The 19,770-nt window shown below is 38.2% G+C and overlaps 1 protein-coding gene across 14 annotated transcripts in view; it reads right to left on the bottom strand.

The window, feature by feature from the left end:
* LOC122575985 (collagen alpha chain CG42342-like) overlaps window positions 1-19,770 on the bottom strand; it is a 119,998-nt gene that overhangs the window by 19,501 nt on the left and 80,727 nt on the right. For 7 of the 14 annotated variants that reach the window (XM_043745587.1, XM_043745593.1, XM_043745591.1 and 4 more), the window contains 7 exons: window positions 16,199-16,278; window positions 15,123-15,158; window positions 14,178-14,213; window positions 11,273-11,344; window positions 9,114-9,200; window positions 4,312-4,491; window positions 2,020-2,125 (listed from right to left, as the gene is read on the bottom strand). In XM_043745587.1, coding sequence (XP_043601522.1) covers window positions 2,020-2,125; window positions 4,312-4,491; window positions 9,114-9,200; window positions 11,273-11,344; window positions 14,178-14,213; window positions 15,123-15,158; window positions 16,199-16,278 — 597 coding nt within the window. Of the gene's footprint in view, window positions 1-2,019; window positions 2,126-4,311; window positions 4,492-8,037; window positions 8,092-9,113; window positions 9,201-11,272; window positions 11,345-14,177; window positions 14,214-15,122; window positions 15,159-16,198; window positions 16,279-19,770 lie in introns of all 14 variants that reach the window. The other 7 variants (XM_043745590.1, XM_043745592.1, XM_043745594.1 and 4 more) reach the window with 7 other exon arrangements.

Raw genomic sequence — 19,770 nt, 5'->3', positions numbered from 1 at the left:
GATATTGATGCTAGCGCATCCTGTTGCGATATTGAATCAGCGATAAGTCCGAGACGTGATCAATTTACCGACTTTGCGTCCATAGGAGTTCCTTTACCCACGTAAACGAAAATTAAAAGTTACATTAAATTGATCGATGAAAGATAAAATTCTGCCTGATAAATATCTGCCTCCATTTTATTAACAATAATTCGTAAATTCCTAAACAATTATTCGTCTTACGCTAAAATAAAATCTCTGCTCTGTATTTATCGTTATTGTCTACAACGACTTAAATCCTATCGTTAATCCTATTATAAATGGATACGTATATCACGAATGAAGATTTGGTCGTTGATATCCCAATGTACACGTGCACTTGGGTAACAGTTACATCTCTAATGCCATTAACTGTACTACATTCCGATCGATCGAGATCCAATGGAAGTACACCTTAATGCGAATCAATTCGACTGCAAGAAGATAGAACCTCGCGGAGTTTAAATTAACGAAATCTGTTCACACGCAGTTGATATATCCATTCGTACGAAATGTGTTTCTCCGTTCGCTTACTAATGTTTCTTTTATCGCTTGTCCAGCGCAAATCGATGTAACGTTACAGTAAAACGTGATAAAACGCCAATATAATCAAAGCTGGCGCTAGGCAATGTAGTCATTCCTAAGGCGAATTATCTTTCAATGTCTCCTATTCCCTAGTATTTTACTTTTTTATTTATTTTATTTAGTCCGTGCCTCTCGGCTTTGGACGAACTTTCAGCTTTCCTATTCCCTAGTAATTTTGTTCATATCACACATTAAATACTGAATTTAATTTACATCGAATGTTTATTCTCTTTGCGAATATTAATATCTTTTTTGATTTTTCTTCTTTCATTTTCTAATACGTTTCCGCATCTTCATTGCCCTGTCGACGACGATAATTGTTTAATAGCTAATACGTATTAAAAGTTTAATAGAATTAGCTGAATACTAGGAGCACAGAGATAGACTAGTTTCTAGCTGTTATAGAATTGTTTGTGAATGGAATAATGCGTATCATGTTTTCACTGTGAATACTGGGATATTCGTTTCGCAATGTATTAGATTTATCCCGTGAAATATTACGTATCATAGATTACTATTAAAACGAGAAAAATAATGGAAATATCACAAATAAAACGAGGATCTACTACGTGGTTTGAAAAAGTTAGAAAATATCAGTAATATTTTCTGCAACGTCCTAACGAAGGTATCTCAGTAGCATACGAACGTAATGCAACTAAATACGAACATGTTTCTTTATCTTACGTATATACAGGGTGTCTGTTTTAATCGATGCATATTAATACGTATCATTGAAAGTATGACTAATATTAAGAAGATATTCGTACAAAACTGCTCTGTTTCAAAAGAGATATCTTTTTAGTAAACACCAATTTCTTTTCTAATAAAAATGCCACCGGGTTTCATCGTTTTGTTTTCTTAATAATATACCATATATGGTATTAATGGCTCACGGACATTAAGGGGCAATCCCTACAATGCTATTCAGCTACTTTAGCTGTTCTATTCTCAACCGCGTAGTTTCCTCCAACTATTTTAAACGAGACATATATTCTAGTAGAGGATACAAATATGGAGAATGATATTCATACAAGTACGAGTGCTATAGCTAATCTTCTCTTCTAATCTTCGCGATAAAATATTCCATAAGAACGATTAAAATTGAAAGTGAAGATAATCATTTTGTCGAAAACGTCTTTTCACACCTGATAATTACAACTCACAGGTTTAGGGATCTAACATATAGAGCGTGCGTCTGTGTGAAACATTTTCACCGTTCTATCTCCGTTTACCACCGAAATCGAAATCCTGCGTTTCATGAAATTTTGTACACCCCCTATATATATGATGTGGATTTAAGAACCTTAGACAGCATAACTCAAATCGCTTCATGTGGTCGTATTACGTTGCTTTAATATATTATGCGCGCGGCTATCAGTCTTGAGAGAATTTAAATTATACCGCGTATATACTTACCAGGTGGTCCTGGTGGACCGGGGGGTCCTTCGAATACTCCAGTTGGAAACGGTTCCCCGTTTAAGGATGTTGTTACAACTCGATCTCCTCTCTCGCCCTTGTCACCCTGCGAAGAATAATGTTTCTTCGATTAATGAACGTCGTGGAATAAGATCAAGGAGTATGACGGGGCATTGATATTCATCATTCACATCATCCTCTCAGTTTGGAAACTACTTGCTACGATTTTTAGAAGAAAGATACGGAACAGATTTAGAGACGGTAGCACTTTACATAAAGATACCTTTAAGACCTTTAATAAGAATAAGAGCACGTAATACCTTAGATAGAGAGGTAGCTTAATTTTAATATTTCAGAGGAAATTGAGATGGGTACTGTGTTAAATCAATGATGTTAACTACGTAACTGTGACATATTTGAGATAAGCTTAAAGCTTTATACGCATTCCCATTGTGCTGTTACAAAGGTTAAAAGAAATTGCTTAAGCATATCGATCAAACTAATTATTTATCGTGTTATTTATTATTTATTGTACTTTTACAAAAAGGTGATTTATAATTGGATGCTGCGTATGTGATGTAAAATATTGCGATATTTTAAATATTATTTCTTAGCGCCATAATGGAAAGGGCGCATATAGAGAACCAATTTTAATTAATTTCGCGGATGTTTGAGAAATGAGGAATTAATTTCGTATGAAACACGATCCTGATTTTGTTCCCAATAAATTACCATTGACACGAGTTAGATGTATTTGGCTAATTATGTTGCTTGTTGCTTCGTTCCTGGCGTCGTTTCATTATATTACGGCATACATGTATATATTAGACGGTATAACAGAACTTTAAAGACACACGGAGTACGTGCTAATTAGTTGAAACGTAACATTATACTACAGAAATCTTCGCTGTTATCCTTTACAAGTTCAACTTTATAAATTTTGCAAGTAGGTACACATTTTCTCAAAATTTGCTTAACTTTTAATGAATATTGTACGCGACTATTGTACATCAAATAATAAGTTTTCTTTACAGGAGTAGCTTAACGAGTACTTTAACGAGCGGATACAAAGAATGTTAATATTTCATGTGCAATAATATTTTGCTTTAATATTTTGATATTTTACGACGTAAAGTTTGCAATTCACTAGCTTTCCCTTTGAGTCTATACACTAATTACGGATGTAAGCTAATAATGATACAGGTACTTTTCTCACGTGGACACAAATACCCATTGTCAGAGAAATTATGTACTAAAATACCTATATACAAATATATGTGCTACGCGTATATATTTGATGACGAATTGGCGACGTAATTTCTGCTCTTGTAAGATCTGCCGAATAAAACTGAAGTTTCCAGAAGAGGTTCGAGTAAAGGGATTTTAAGATGCTTCCAACCGTCTGCCATTGTAAAATGAAACTTCTACGATTGCAGCCAATTAGGTCAATAAGAACAATCAAAGGAAAGCGTCCTAGCTAAAGATAGTACGAGAGACTATAGGGGGTCAGTGCATCTGTCTCTTTTCCTTCTATTTATTTGCTCGTCTCTCTGTCTGCATTGGAAGCTTCGCTTTTGCTCCATACAGCTATATGATGCTCACAGTCGAAGACTTTAATAAGCTTAAAATTTCCGGAAAACGTAATCTTCAAATATTTAATTTGTTCTATCCTTCGTGATCGTGGATCCACGTATAATACTACCGATTGATGCATCGATACTCGAAAAATCGTTCAATACGACGATAATTGGAACACAGCTGGGACAACAAACTGTCTTTGTAGCGACGATGCAGCTATTCGTGGTGCAATACGCAGAATTGCGAACACCACATATTTTATGTACACCATAGTGAAAATTTAAATTTATTTTCACCCTATAATATACACGTGTGTCGTCACATCGGTGCACGCGTCAGGCCTATTATTCCTTTCGCCTCAGTTTATTTGTCATTCTATCAGCGTTCATATGAAAAATAATTATCAAGATTGAGGGTATGCACTTCCTACAAAGTTAGAAAAGTACACTAGGCATATTAGATGCAATTAAAGAAACATGATATTTTATGACACAAAATATAGTAGCATAGGCCTCTCAGACGTGACGCGTGTTTCGTAGAGTTAAAAAGGTATCAGATCAATTTACACGACTAACGATAACCCTGCGTTACACAGAACGATACCAAGTTTCCTAGCCTGAGCAACATTTTTCGTTCTGAGATATCTAAGTGAATGTATATTATAGAGGTGATCGAATCCTGGGAGAATAACCCGAGTGTCGGTATCTGTGTTACCTTAGGACCTGGAAGTCCCGGCGTACCAGGCGGACCAATTGGTCCAGTCGGTCCCGATGCTCCCTTTTCACCCGGTGGCCCAACGTCACCCGGAGATCCTTGCCTGCCTTCGTGCCCAGGAAGACCTTCGGCTCCCGGAGGACCGGGTGGCCCCGGTGGTCCAGGTTCGCCTGGCTCTCCCTGTTACGTTCCAAGAGTGTTACGTCGTTACCGCTTTCTTCCGGCGAGAGCCCTCGACAAGAGTGTCTCTCGGTACTCGTCGGCTTGTGCCACAGACGGAGAAGGAACAGGAAAGGAACATCGGAGAAAAATGTCTGGTGGTGAATATACAAAGAGGCAGACAGTAGAAGAAGAAGAAAGAGAGAGAGAGAGAGAGAGAGAGAGAGAGAGAGAGAGGAGAAGACGGCAGATAGAGAAAAAAGACAAACGGGAGGAACAGGATCGTGGACAGAGAGACAGAGAGAGAGAGACAGAGAGAGAGAGAGAGAGAGAGAGAGAAAGCGCGTGGAGAAAACTGTGCGTGTATTATATCGTATACCTTTAATTTATATTTTCGAATTTATGCTCGGAAGTTACAAGATATAAAGTACCCTTGAGATACGAACGTAATTATCGGTAACCCCCGTGGCTTGTAATATCGGGTCAATAAAGATATTTCGGTGTACGTATAATGGTACAGAGTCAATATAATGGAGGATTGTATTTGTAAGGAAGATTCGCTTTGAAGTATCGAAATGGAGGTTCAACTTGTAAGATCGAAAATTGCTAACTACACGATATACGTATACTTGGATATGGCGTTTTAATGTCCATTTTATGTGGAGTATTAAAATCATGACTGAGTAATGTACGTAAGTAACAAATGATCGTATGACAAGGAGTTCAGCGTTAACTTACAATATAGCGAGAATCTCGACAGTGAACTATTATTGAATCTTCAATTGGTGCAAAAAAAAAAAAAAAGAAAAGAAAAGAGCATTAGGTACTATTTTGATACGAATGCTATGACGTATATAGAAAATGATATATTTAAATGGTTGCTTAAAAAGAAGAAAAATGTCGAAATGGGTGAGGAACTTTGCAAGCGAGAAATACCTTTATGACGTAAGGAGCAGTATCTTCCTCAAAGATAAACTCATCGAAACTTATTGAAACTTTCACTGTGCGCGACATATTTGCAGATAAACGCTGTTCGAGGTAAAGCTTATACCAATGATTCGATAAGATGGCAGAAGAAGAATTCTTTTACTTTGAACCCGTTTAATTTATCCCTTCTGCCTGAAGATTTTTCTAAAGCTGGCTGAATTGATAAAATGTCATATATATATTTATATATCATTTGTAAAATTCAATTATGTTCCACGCATAGTTTTAGATTCCGAGAGCATCATGCATAAGTGAGGTAATATCAAACGAAAACAGATGCAGTAAGTAAACTTATGTACTAAAATTCGGTGAAACTTTCTAAAGAGATATCTTTGTTTCCATTTGGTATTGATACATCGAATGTAGCATAAGCACTAAACGGTCTTTAAATTCGTATCGTAAACGATATACAGATATACAAGAAAGCTAATGTAATCTATTTTAATAACTCTAACTATGTGCATAAGTAGTGTACATCTTTTTCGAATTAGTATATAATATACGTATATATACAAAATGTTAAAGATTCGTCTTTGATCGTAATTGATTCTACCATAAGATGAATCTTATACTTTTAACTTATTATCGTCGTACATTTCGATTGGAAACTAAATTCCAATTACAATTGTTCGTAAATTAAATTACTTTACGCGCAAGTAAGTCCCCGGCCGCTTACTTTTGAACGCTGGTGTACCTACGTACACACATGTATTGTATACACACGCATTCATACATATACCTATGCAGACGATTTGATACATTCATCTAATGAAATATATGGCGTACACGTTGTACTACATTCTTAAAAACTTACGGTCGTAATAAAATTCATAAAACAGGAAAAAAAGAACATGCAATACACGCACGTGCGCGCACTTTCGTTCGTACAAGTGCGTTGTTGAATTTGCGTGACATATTGGAGGTAAAATGACATGCAGAGAGAACAGGACCGTGTTTTCTTCTTTACAATACAATTCAATTCCTCGTTACAGTTTCCTATTTCTATGTACGTATATAGGCTACGTTTATGGTAGTACAACCACTCATGGAGAATCGAGCGAGTCTACATGCAAAAATGGATCGAAAATATGCAATAAAATCTTTTAGCGAAAAAATTTCATTTTCTGGAAAATTAAATTTATAGATTACTCAGGTATGCACGCGCGCACCTGATATATACGTATGTACATTAAAAGAAGGGATTTAAGCAGGCATGCATACCGAAAAGAACGTCTAAACTCAATCAATTTCTCGATTCTCTTTCGATTCGATTTCATTTTTACATATGTAGAAGCAAAATATTCTTGGTTGTATCACTCATTTCAAGTAGGTACCCTACTACACGACGTATATGTATCAAGATGGTTGGAGATTTTTGTGCACATTTTATTTGGTTCACCCTTGAAAATCGTTTGAATTGCATTGCTATAATCGTTCTTATTTTATCATTATATTTGTGTTAAAAATACAGCGTCGTATTAACGTTTGATTCTGTTAATCCTCTCACGATTATGAGTTATTGCGCTTCCATTACTATTGTAGTTCGCTTCTGTTACTTCTAACTTTTAGCTTCATGCTTGAAACAAATTTTCCAATTAAAAGGTGATCCAGTTAGTAGATTAACTCCACTCGTAACGATATTGAACTTTCAAATGTTCAAAAAATGTTTGAGGTATAAATCTAGTAGCGTGGAGGAGCTAATACGTTAAAATTTGTCTACCGTATTATTCGTTTATAAATTGGAACTGTTCTCAGCGGCAAAACGCAAAATATCCCAATATCAAAAAGTAAGAACCACTCGCTTATGTGATACAAGCAGTTCAACACTTATTTCGCTACTTCATTGACAATAATCTTAAAATGCGCACGCATCTGTTACGTAACTGGTAACATAAAAGGATAATTTCAAGTAATCGTAATATAATATTCGATGAAAGTTTGCAACGAAAAACAACAGATCTATTGTACTTTTATTATTACTTACTCACGTCGCAATCCAGCTAGCGAATGATTCTAAATTAAATTCTTAGCAAATGTATACGATAAAAGTATTTCCTACACGGCCCTGAGGAAGAAGGTATAAAAGAATGAAACTTGGTATGTAAGTTTTAAAATAAGAAGGTGCAAAGTAAATTGTATGTCTTTGTCTAAGACGAACGATCATAAAGGAAAATTTTAATACGTTTCATCCGCCTTTAAAGGTGCTGCTCTCAAAACTTCCTTTACGTACGTTATTGTTCCATTCGCCAGGCAAACGAGGTTCCTATGTAAAAATAAAGTACTCGAGGCAAAGTTGCTTTCTCCGTTGTTCATTTCAATGCTTCTTGAATTTTATAAATGCTTCTTTTATATTTAAGCGAAATCTTCTCTATCTTTTTCCCCGATTGAATGTACAGAGCGCAACAGATTGTATTCGTTCTTCCGCAACAATGATACATTTGTTAATTAAGCACATTGGCAAGGTGAAGAAATGTATGGAGAATTTGTTGCGTGAAAAATACGAAATCGAATGCCTGGAGAATCGATGAGAAGAAAAGGACAAGGAAGGGGGAGGGGCTCCCAAAGAGCAGGCGCACTTACTTTCAGTTGTATGATGGTCTGCGCTGAGATATTATGCCCTTGCTCCTGAAGTCCCTAGAAGTAGGTCAACACTACGGGTAAAAACCAAATCGCTACCAGACGAAAACATAGGGGTAACGGGGGTGAGTAGGAAAACCTAAAATGGATTTTTTGGGATATCTCGTTTTCTCATTGCTCTTCCGTATCCAAGGCATGCCCAGAGATATACCTAAATACTGTAACTTAAAGTAAATACCATTACCAACCAAAAACCAAATACGACAAAATGCGAGGATCGCTCTTTCAAGTAGAGGAATAAGCGCTCCGATATAAAGCAATGAAATGTATCGAGAAACGAAGTACGATTTCGCGACGCACCAAATGGAAAAAGTTGTTTGTTGCATTTCGCGACCTAAATTCGAAATTATATATTTTCCGATATTAAAATCCTGCAAACTTTGCGCATGCCAATAATTCCGTGACACATCGTATATTGCTCGAGCATTTTCTACTTTGCTCGGTGAGAGCTATATAAATCGCTAAAATCTCAGGCTCTTTTCTTCATCAACCAGCGTCAAGTAACATACAGCAATCTCCGAGTAACAGCAAAACCCCATTCTTACATTCGAAACAACTTCTCCCTTGGTGGTATGTATATCTGTACGCTACACTACCGAAGTAGTAATTCAAGAAAAAGAAACAAACGGAAGAAAGAGACGCGAAACGAGGCGCTTTTCTTCCACGTAAAAGTGTCGTCGTCGCACTTTAAACCAACGAGTGAACGCTACACCGAAAGCACCGCACGAGGCAACGACTAGAAATAGGATTGCGTCTAGGAGCGAGGACAGAAAATTCGACGGAGATAGATTTCAAACGTGGCGACGAAGTACAAGGTCTGGTAAGAAGGTAGGTTCGTGGACACGGTGAGATGGGTCGAGGACGATGGAGCGAACATGAAGGAGAACGGTAGATGGAACAGTGAGAAAGAGGTAGAGAAGAAGAAACAGAAGAGGTTACAAGAAGCGGGAGTAGCGACGACGAGAAGAGATTTCTGAACCGCAACACGAGCCGTGTTGCCTTCCGAAGAGGCCGGTTACCTTCAGAGCGACGATTTCCGCATAGCCAAGCGTCCCGCCGCGGAGCGTCGTCACCGACCTCTTTAACCCTAATCCCTGTGCATTGACCCGTAGGCGGAAAGATGGTTTATATTGTTAATCTGTATCATCGAAGATCGATACGTTGACGAGAAAAAAAAAAGAAAGAAAGTGTACGTCACAGCTCGCGCCACGGAGCCATCGAGAGTCCTCTCTAACGATCTTCCGAATCGGGACGTTAACGACTTTCTAACGAGTATTTCTTTTAGTCATCGATATCGATTAATTCTTGAACAGATCGTTCACTATAACAGCATTATATTTTTTCTTGTCTTTCGCTGCGTTACACCATGGTTCAATAATCCGACATTTTTGGTAATCCGTTATTGCCCAAGTCCCGAGTCTGTCGGATTAACGAAACTCTCCTGTACGTGGTTATGTAATTTAAAAGTTACGAGGCGTTAGAGAAAGAGAGAGAGAGAGAGAGAGAGAGAGTAAACTACTGCTGGATTTTAGCTTTAATAGATCATGGGAGAGAAATAATCATTTTATATGCAAATAGTAATTTTGTGGGTAAATACATATGTAGGATTTAACTTTCCTGTAATCAATTTCAGCTCTCTGTACTCGCGTCCTCAATTAAGATCCTTGATTCGAACTTTTCATTATTTATCGAATATCGAAATAAAAATAAAGAGCATCCGAAACATATTGCGTGGACTCTTGATCGCAGCGTGGCAAATTATCAGCGAGAATCGATACGAGTCGTATTCGGCACTTTGAACCGAGAACGTAGGCTTCGGGTCTTTAATCCTCTCGTTTCTCCGTTAATCGTACAATTATAAAATTACAAATCAATCTTATTTGCAAACGATTCTTACATGTTTCTAAATCTAATAATTTACTTGTACTTGTCACGCGATAGACAGACAAATTACAGACATATTATATCTGTGGTAGTTGAATAATTCGGGAATGAAAGAGTTAGATAAATAAACGTATGCCTGTATATTTGGGCATAACCGTAATCCGTCAGTACCGGCTGCTAAACATTACCAAATGCCAATTATAGTTAAGAACGAAGCCGTTGTTCTCGATCGTCGAGCTAACGAGAAACATCGAGATTCACTGTCCACAAGTTTATGTAACATTTCTGGCGGAAATTACCTTGATGTACGAGTACGTGTAAAGCGTTGTTCCAATCGAAAAACTTGGTTTCAAAAAGATCATTTTTCCGAGGTCATTCTACTTTAAATTTAATTAGCAATTAAGGAACGTACACATAAGGAATGTCATAAAACAATCCACTACAGTACAGAAACAAGATTCAATGGATTTAATTATATTGTTCGTAATAAGAAATGTATGCTGTAATTTTTACGTTGATTCGATAATTTTAATTATATTATTCGTAATAAGAAATGTATGCTGTAATTTTTACGTTGTCTTAATTTTTTCTCGAGTTCGACTCTGCGGAATACCGGAACAAAATAAGAAACGCGAACTTCCATTATCCGGTCATTTTACTAATTAAATACTGTGCCTTTCGCTCATTCGTTATGGATGAGACTTCATTATTCCCGACGTAATACAAACTCACGTTAATCAGTAATAGCGAAAGCAGCAGCAGCAGTGAGAATTTCTTGTTTCGTCCAAGTGGAGGATGAGCATTCCCTGTTTCTCACTAGTATACGTATGTGTACGACTTTAACGTTATTTAATATGGACATTCGTGAAAAGAACATCGGACACAGCACAACAACAAATATCTGTTTATAAAAGCAATGCAATCTGTGTCATATGTAATCAACGATACTACAAGTCACCAACAGAAATAAACGAATATTTTCCGATTGAAACATGTCTCTTTTAGTATGCATATCACGAGATGCGTAAATAAATTGTGCAGTCTCTGTCGAGGAAAATACATCGTTTACCCTTCGAATCATTTTGATCCAGGCGCCGCGTATTCTTCTCATTTTCTTGCGTTAGAACCGTTACCGGTGGAAAATGTTCACGAGATTGGTTTCTAAAGAACGGGAAACAGGTAAGGAAGATCGAAAAAGAAACGATGTACTTTCGCGTTACACGTACGTCGTTTACAAGCTGCGTAATACGCTCTCGTGCTGTTTCTCTAGACTCTAGATAACGTAGCTAGATACCTTTACTGCGGAAAAGACGTCAAAGCCCGGACTTCCCAGTTCGCCTTTCTGTCCTTTTTCTCCGGGTCGTCCCTGAAAACGAAACATACCACATTGTATTTGATGGAAAAATAACGTTGTGCCATAGCGAGTCTGGAAACAAAACCATCGTCCGTTTCCACGAGTTTCGAAAACGTTTGTTTCGAATTTAGCCAACCGACTTTTATATCGTACCACCTCGAAAACGCTCGAACGCTGTTTCTTCGCGAAGCCACGACCATAGGATTGTTCATGGTTGTTTTCGTTGTTAGACGAATTATTTATTTAAAAAGTGTACAATCGGGTAAACTTTACAGGTTTCTTTATTCATCGTAACGAATCATTGTTTGAAATTCAGCTGACAAATGTATTTGGCTGCGCGGACTTTTACACGTCATTCTGCGTTGTTTTCTCACTTAAATGCGTTTAATTCCTTCGCTGATAGCAAAATTGCATATAATTGCTTTTATATCAGTTATTTTTTTTAGGAAGAAAATGCGGCGTAATATTTTAATGGCTTTGACATTTTTTAAGCTCTGGTTTACGATATATTTGCATATAAATCGTAAATTTAACGTATGAAGCTTGTCGCGTGAAACGGGTTAATTAAGAGTTCCCATTTAATTGGCCTTTTGTGCAAAAAAATTTTACTTTCACACCGTGAACTCTGAATCGCGCACATCCGTACTTCAATCAGAAGAGCGTATTCGGCTAATTCATAATAGCGTGATCTATTTTCCGCCGAGTTTCTTAAGCTCCATGTTATCATCTATTAATAAACAAACGCGTGAAATTAATCTAAGTACTCAAATAGTGTTTATCGCGTTCAAGGAAGTTTGTCGATTAAAAGGTAAATCAGCCTAAAGAAAGAATAAAATCATCAGCACCGAGTATATCACGACTGAAAGCTTTTTTAGCGGTATCCACCGCCGTAGTGGTCGCGCAGGTAACTTCTAATAATATTAACCCACTATTTTATGGTTTCTTCAAACAATTGCTTCGTATTCTAGATTTGTGGAAATCGATCGACTGTGACTGTCTAAAGAAACAGACCGCCTGGCGAACTAAAATGACGTATATCCAAAGTCCACTTTAAGGAGTTTAAGTTTAAGGAAACCGATATCGATGAAACTCGGAGTAACATTTCGCTTCTTGGCAACAACTGCAATTTAAGAGATATCACTGTCAGGTATTCCGAATAAAATTTCGGATAATGGTTGATTCACTGCGATGCATTAAGAATGCTTTCGAATCGAACGCGACCGGGCAGCAGCATCGTACGTAAGAGACCAGTTCTCGCGTGTAAGCCGATCGAAATTCTTTCAACCAGACCACCATCGACAGAACAAATATCGCGTGATATTTGCAATGCACTCATACCCTCGTACCTTCCATCCTCGTTTTCCTCTTTTCCTATCTATGCGTGCTTGTACATCCGTTCGTATCACCCGCCTACCAATTCACGTTTCACTCGTTTCGTTTGCTCTACGACAAAATGCGCGTATAACACGTGCTTCGTACTGTTTTTGGAATGAGATGTAGTATTCAAGTATTTACGATTACATGCCACGTATACGTCACGTTTCGACAAACAACGATATTCTAACGCGTCTTACTAATAACGATTATCACAAAACTCTGTCTTTGATTCGACGAAATTTCGATTGGCTTTTCAATTGAGCGAATATAGTAGAAGGTTTGCTAGCAAATACGTTTCAATTCAGAATTTAAAATCTATATTTCTTAATAAGAAACAAAAATCTGTTTCCTTTCCCTATCAATTACGAAAATATGTTTGGCAGCATTTTAATTTAGAACATCAGTTATTGGAATTTATTTTACACGCGCATACGAATTAATGTATTCGCGAATAATCTTTCGATGCGGTACATTTTTCTCCTGTTCACGTTCCACGTATCAAACCGATTATTTGTTTTTCCGAAATTCCAGCGCGACCAGTTTAGTACACGTTTCAACATATTTGTAATTGCGAGCAGTGTCGTTCCTCCTTTTTCCCCGAATGCAAATTCGTTCCATAACTGAATTTTAATATTATTAATCAACTCCGATATTCCAATAATTCTGCCCGAATACATAATTTATTTCTTCCTGTCGTTGTTCTTAAAAATACGCTTCCTGAAATAACGTCCGCGTAAACGATTTGCATCAGAAGATGTACGTTACACCTTATAGGTGCAATACTCTCGTATCAAGTTGCTATTCACGTTAGAGTTCGAGTGGGGAATAATTTATTCATCCGTACACATATTTGTATTGAATCACCCAACAATAAACAGCGCGATTTAATCTGCAATTATATCTGCAACGTGTATAATTAACACAGAGTGCGTTACTCCTACTACCAATTATTGGCTATTAACGTCTCTTAGTTTAACCACCGATAATTCTACTATCTTCTCTTTCCACGTATAATCTATTATCTCGCTAACTGTAAATTCACTTACTCGTGGGTATGCTAGGTACATAATTATCACGTTATCGTACTGTAATTTTCTCCATAGCGAAAAAGAACGTATTTACCGGGTCTATATTCTTCCATAGGATCCAATTAAGGAAAATACAAATATTATACCTGCGATTCATTAACACTTATCGCGTTATCCGATTTTGAACAAAATAATATTTGATTGATATTTAAATACCTAACGATAAATTAATATTTAGCAATACAGTAACATTGAACACTTTTGCATATTGTATGTATTATTATTTTATATATTTTTGCATGTACTCGTGTATATACATATATATATATATACACTCTGTATCCTACTGTTCTTAAGTTATGTTAATTAGATCAAACCCAGTAAAAAAATCATCTACTGCAAAAGCTACACTAAAATAAGTAGGTTATTCGTGCACTTACCGGCTCACCTTTTGGTCCATCTAACCCAATAGGTCCCTGAAAGAACACGCTAGTAAGTTTGAATAGTCGATCGAACGATAAAGAAAGATGAAAAATCAAAAGGCTGCGGGCACCTTTCGAAAAATAAAATCATTCCTTGCGATATAATGTACGTATGCGAGCATACGACAGATAGAAGGAACATCGAGTGTTGTAGAACATCGAAATGCTTTCAGATACGACGTTTATTTTATATTGCATATATCTATTAAAATTATTATATTATACTAGCACATTTAGATGTGCTTCTATAGGGATAGTGAACGTAATTTCAATTTACAAATATAATAATTTTATAATTCTCATTTAGAAGGTACAGGAAACTACGTTTTATCGTTGCTTTATCATCGTATTCATATCCGTGTGGATGATACACGTCGTCACTTTTCACATAACGAACTGACATTCCAAAAATCGCGTACCTCTGTATTTTTTTTTTTTTCTTTTTTTTGGTTTACTTCAAACAAACTGCTATTTTTTTCACACAGAAGTTTTACTTCAGTCGACGTTACGGCGAAACGTCATATCTGAAAGCAAATGTCAAACTTCAATTTCACGATCAGTATATGTATGGGCGTAAAAAATTGAGACTGTGGAGAAAAGTGTAAAAAAGGGTATTGCTCAAAAATTTAGGAAAAAAAGCGCAAATTTAACGAACAAAAGATCACAGAGATGAGAGAGAGAGAGAGAGAGAGAGAGAGAGAGAGATAAACAAAAAGGCTACATGAAACACATTAATTCAAAATATGATTTAGTCGGTGTTACGTGCATACGTGAAAGACGGTAAATGGAGTATACAAAAGGCGACACGAAAGAGAGAGAAAGAGCGAAAGAGAAAAAGAAAAAAAAAAGGAAGCAGACAGACAAAGTGATAGAAGAATGGAAAGAAAATAAAAAATAATATACCGGAAAACCGTTCTTGCCCGGCGTCCCGGCCACACCCTGTAAGAAGGGGTATAAAAAATTAAAAACTCGTTTACAGGGGACAAGGGTTAAGTGCTCTCGCGTTCATGCAAAAAGCAATTTATTCCGCTGACCAATCGTGTCCGCGGTTATCGTGATGTACATAATGTTAAGGGCCATACTACACCGATAATTATTCCAACCAATTAGATATTCTCATGGCGGCCAACTACCACACGAGTATGTACTTTGGTTATCAAAACTTCGGCCGATCGCGGGTCAACTTCGGTGACACGCTTGCTATACCGGTCTTTCGTGCAACGATCAATAACTTCATCCACACGATGAAACATAACACTTCGAGTGAATTTCGTTTAAACTGATTTTTCTCCATTACTCCAACGATCCTCGACGTTATCCGCTAATAAATAGTTCCAGCAATTTCAAAAAAAAAAAAAAAAAGAAAACAGAAAGAACCTTCTTGTTTTCGAAACGAATATATCTTCTCGCTCGTGGACTAATCATTCTTTTTTGCATCTTTAATCTTCAGCTAATCTTTTTTTTTTCTATCGATACAACCACGACTCTCTTAACGAGTAGCAAAATATCAGTGAAATATATCTTTGTCATGCGTTGCATATTTATCGAAGCTGCAAAAATTGGAAATAGAAATTCTGTCGTTGCGAGAATATTTTTCTAAACGATTGCTCGCTGACAAAAATAACCGCCAAATATTCGACGATCTTGATGAAAAGCGACATTTATTATACAAACATTTTTAACTCTATGGTGTTCAAAACCTTGATACAATTAAACGTCGAGTGTCGCGCTCCTTTGTAACAGGAACGAAGGATGCGTACGTTCGTCGAAGAATACTTTCGTACATACAGTGTGTGCCAGCAGTTATGAATTCGAGGAGACTACGAATATGTATCGTTAGCAAACTACGTCATGCTTCTCCGCTGCACTCTAAAAACACGCACACTCCACGTGCGATCACGACGGGTGCGCTACGGGAAAATAAGGACAAAAAAAAAGGGGGGGGGGATTGAAGCGAACGGAGGAACGGATCTACTCACCTGCGGGCCTGGTTCCCCGGGATCACCTTTTTTCCCTTTTTTCCCCCTTTTTCCAGGAGGACCTGGCTCACCGGGAGGACCTATAACAGGAACAAACAATAAATCGATACCTCGCGACGCACTTGAACGAAAAAGCAGCAGGGCGAGGACAGAGGAGGGTAGAAATGAGTTTTCGGCGCTGCGAGCGAAACGTGGTCCCGTGAAAGACCCGACAACGACGGCGACCGCGTTAACGACGGCCACGCAAAGACCCAAAGGGGGATAAAAAGGCAGGCCGTCTCTCTTCCCAATCGAACTCGAAACGAAGTTACTTGCCCACTCGACGTCCCGCGTTAAGGATATTTTCGAAAATTCTCGTCAACGTGTCGTACACGGTTATGCAACGTGCAATCAATCGATCCTCGGGGCTACGTGCGCAATTTCGACGAACGTTTTAGGTTTCTGTCGTTGCGTCTGTCGGGTAATAAGGTTTTCCGTAACCGCATTCCCGTGTAAAGCGTTCCATAATGCGTGATAGATACAGTGTCGCTGAGAAATTGTATCTACCGGATTTCCATCGTTTTTCCATTATAGTACGGAAATCGTTTTCTTTTCGTTACTTCCCTCGCCGTTTACCTCGCTACTTTGTTACTTCGATAAATAGTCTTTTTTTATTTACAATACGAAAAACTTTAAGGACTAATTACAGACAAAACTACGACGAGTTAAACTAACGAAAATCCAACATTCTTTACGATCATCGATGCGATTGAATCTCAGACGGGTAAAACGGGAAAACAGCGAGAAACGTGGTCGATCGGGAATTCAACTTTTATTTATCTTCTCCGTTAGGAGAGCGTCGTATGCGTTATCCTAATTTCCGACAGGAAGCAGGGAACGTTCTCTCGTGGAATAATCGAATCCACATATATTCTCGGACTGCTTCCACTAGCTCGGACATTTGCTCAAAGTCGGAACGTTTTGCTCTTCTTTCGTTCGCCGATTTGCACGTCGATGGGTGATGATATTCCGAACACGACCACGAAGAAAACGAAACGGAACGAACGCAACGGGGTTGGGCATGAGAACAAAAACAAAAGGGGGAGAATAGGGTGGAGGTTGGAACGAACGATATTAGTCGGGCGTGAACTAACTTTTCCTCAAGTTTTTTACAATCCAGGACACGAATATAAATCTCCACGCCAGCTGACGAGAACCAGAGATGAAATAAGAAACGTGCTAACAAGGAAAGTTCGAGGGTCGATATCGGCAGATATTGAGGAAACTTGAAAATAATTCCCCGGCGAGGTCGAGATCTACGAAAAAAGACTTGCCAAACATTTTCTGCCAGCAACACAGTTTTATCGCGCTGTAAATATAGTATATAAATAGATCTTAAGCAAAAACGTCAGTAGCAACGTTGATCCCAGCCATTTGTCGATCTTGTGATTCGTAGGAAGCGGATAAATTTTGCAAAAAACTCCCGGTTTCTTAAAACAGTAGTTATCATACCACGACATTTTAGCGATTTTTATATTATCGAATCAAAGAATTGTTTTTATTAGTCTACGATGATCGTGATATTGAAATGGTAAATTATGCAAGTGGGAAAAAATAAAGTACGGTTTTTGTAGTGGGAAAGAACGTAAATTCTAGCCACCATTTATTCTGCCTCTAAATCTGTAGAGGTTGCGACCGTCGAGAGTCAATAGCATTCAAATGATAAATGCCGCAGATAAAAAAAATTAAGAGAAACGCGATTTGCAGTTCTATCGGAAATCTTCGTTTCTGACACATACGTCGTTTACCATTTCAACCCTTTAATTAATATCTACGCGTCGCGTTGGTATGAAATCACTCTCTAATCCCGGTTAAGCTGGCTGAAAAACAGCCGTGTATCATAGCTGCTACGTTCGCTCGGATTTATTTCTCACCAGCAGCTGTTCGTGCTTTTATCATCGTTATTCCCGACAAGTACAACCTTTAAGTATTTCCTTCTTTCCTCTCACTCTCTCCCCCTCAAAAAAAAAAAAAAAAAAAGACAAGAACCAGAAAAAGGAAGAAGTAAAAAGAGAAAAGAAAATAAAGGCAAAAGAAGAAGTTAAAAAGGGAGATGATACGTCGGCGCGCGGAACACATCCACCTATCATAGGATTATCATCAACGCAGAGAGGGCAATGAAGACATCTGTTTGATACTCTCTGCTATTACGAGCACGATAGGGCAACGGGAGAAATAAGAAGACCGCGAAAGCGCAAGACGACAGGGATTTTAAGCTAGGGAATAGCGGAGGGTGCAACAAGGACAAAAAGATGGAGCAAGTGGCTTCTGACGCAGATGACACAACTAAGAGAATCAAGGCGATCGATCGCTGTACTCGAAGAGAAACGAACCAAGCTAAACTAATTGAAAGAGGTTAAAAAAGAAGAGTATAAAAGGTCCAATCGTATATCAACTATTTTTCTTCCTTTCCTCTATATATGCCGTTTCCGATGGTCGTTCCCATTCCCCTTCTCAGACGTTCCTTTACCTATGTATCTCGGCTCTGGCTGGCTCTTGATGTAGCCAGAAGTTTTCTTCTCCTTAGAGTTCTCGTCAAACCACAAATGACGAGCAGAACCACAAAGTGTACTCTCCGTGAATTCCGGCAAGTAACGAGGAAAGTTGTACGAAAAAGGGGAACAGTCAAGAGGAACAGCCTTGATCGTTCTTCTCCTCTACGTACATATATGTATGTATGTATGTATGTATGTATATTAGTAGTACTCCAAGTTTCTCCGTTCGCCGTGTGCGCGCTTTTGTGCGACTACTATTTCCGGTTTAAAGATCGCGCTTTACGAAGAAGACGGATCGGTCTCCGCGGTGCAAGTGGGACGAGTAGTGGCATGTCCGGAACAGTAGTCCGAGTCTACGGGGGATACTAGAAGGAAAAACATAGGTGGGTTAAGTGAGTCAGAGGAGGACGAAAAGGAGGAAGAAACCTTGTAGTCTAGACACGACGAAAATACTCGTCCCGCTTGGAGGTGTGCAATAAAACTGCGCTTTGCACCTCCGTTTTGCTCGGCTGGGACGGTTGTTCCCGTAGGAACGTTTCTCGCGGTAGGGGAACTCGGCCGACCCCTTGGTGAAAGTCTTTCGCGCGAATAAGAACGAGATTAACGCGACGCTTTGGCAACGTTCCGAGGGCAAGGGACTAAGGCGAGCAGGCAGTCGCTCCACCAACTTAACGACACTTCGTTTTCGTTTACAGAATAGCTTCAGGCGACCGGAAAATGAGCGACCGATACAAAGAACCTTTTACGGCCAGATATCCGACCATGCTTTTGCGAAACGAACGGTCTTGCATATTGATCGTTACTCACTTACCACGAAATTAGCCTTATTTCCTTATTACTCGTCTCGCGGACTCACCGATCTCTTCTACAACTGGCTACCGCCTTTACGTTTCAGACTCAAGTTTCCCGTGTAACCAAAGCGTCTTTTCTAACATGTCTGATATTTCTAATACGAAATTCAACTAGTAACGGTTATCTTATTTTTTTTTTTTTCTTTACTAACTAGATGAAATCTACTATTACGTGTTATATCTTAAG

Source organism: Bombus pyrosoma, linkage group LG15 (genome assembly GCF_014825855.1).
Source record: "Bombus pyrosoma isolate SC7728 linkage group LG15, ASM1482585v1, whole genome shotgun sequence".
Classification (NCBI taxonomy): Eukaryota; Metazoa; Arthropoda; class Insecta; order Hymenoptera; family Apidae; genus Bombus; species Bombus pyrosoma.
Note: the sequence above shows the minus strand (reverse complement) of the source record. Positions and strands in the feature narration are given on the sequence as shown.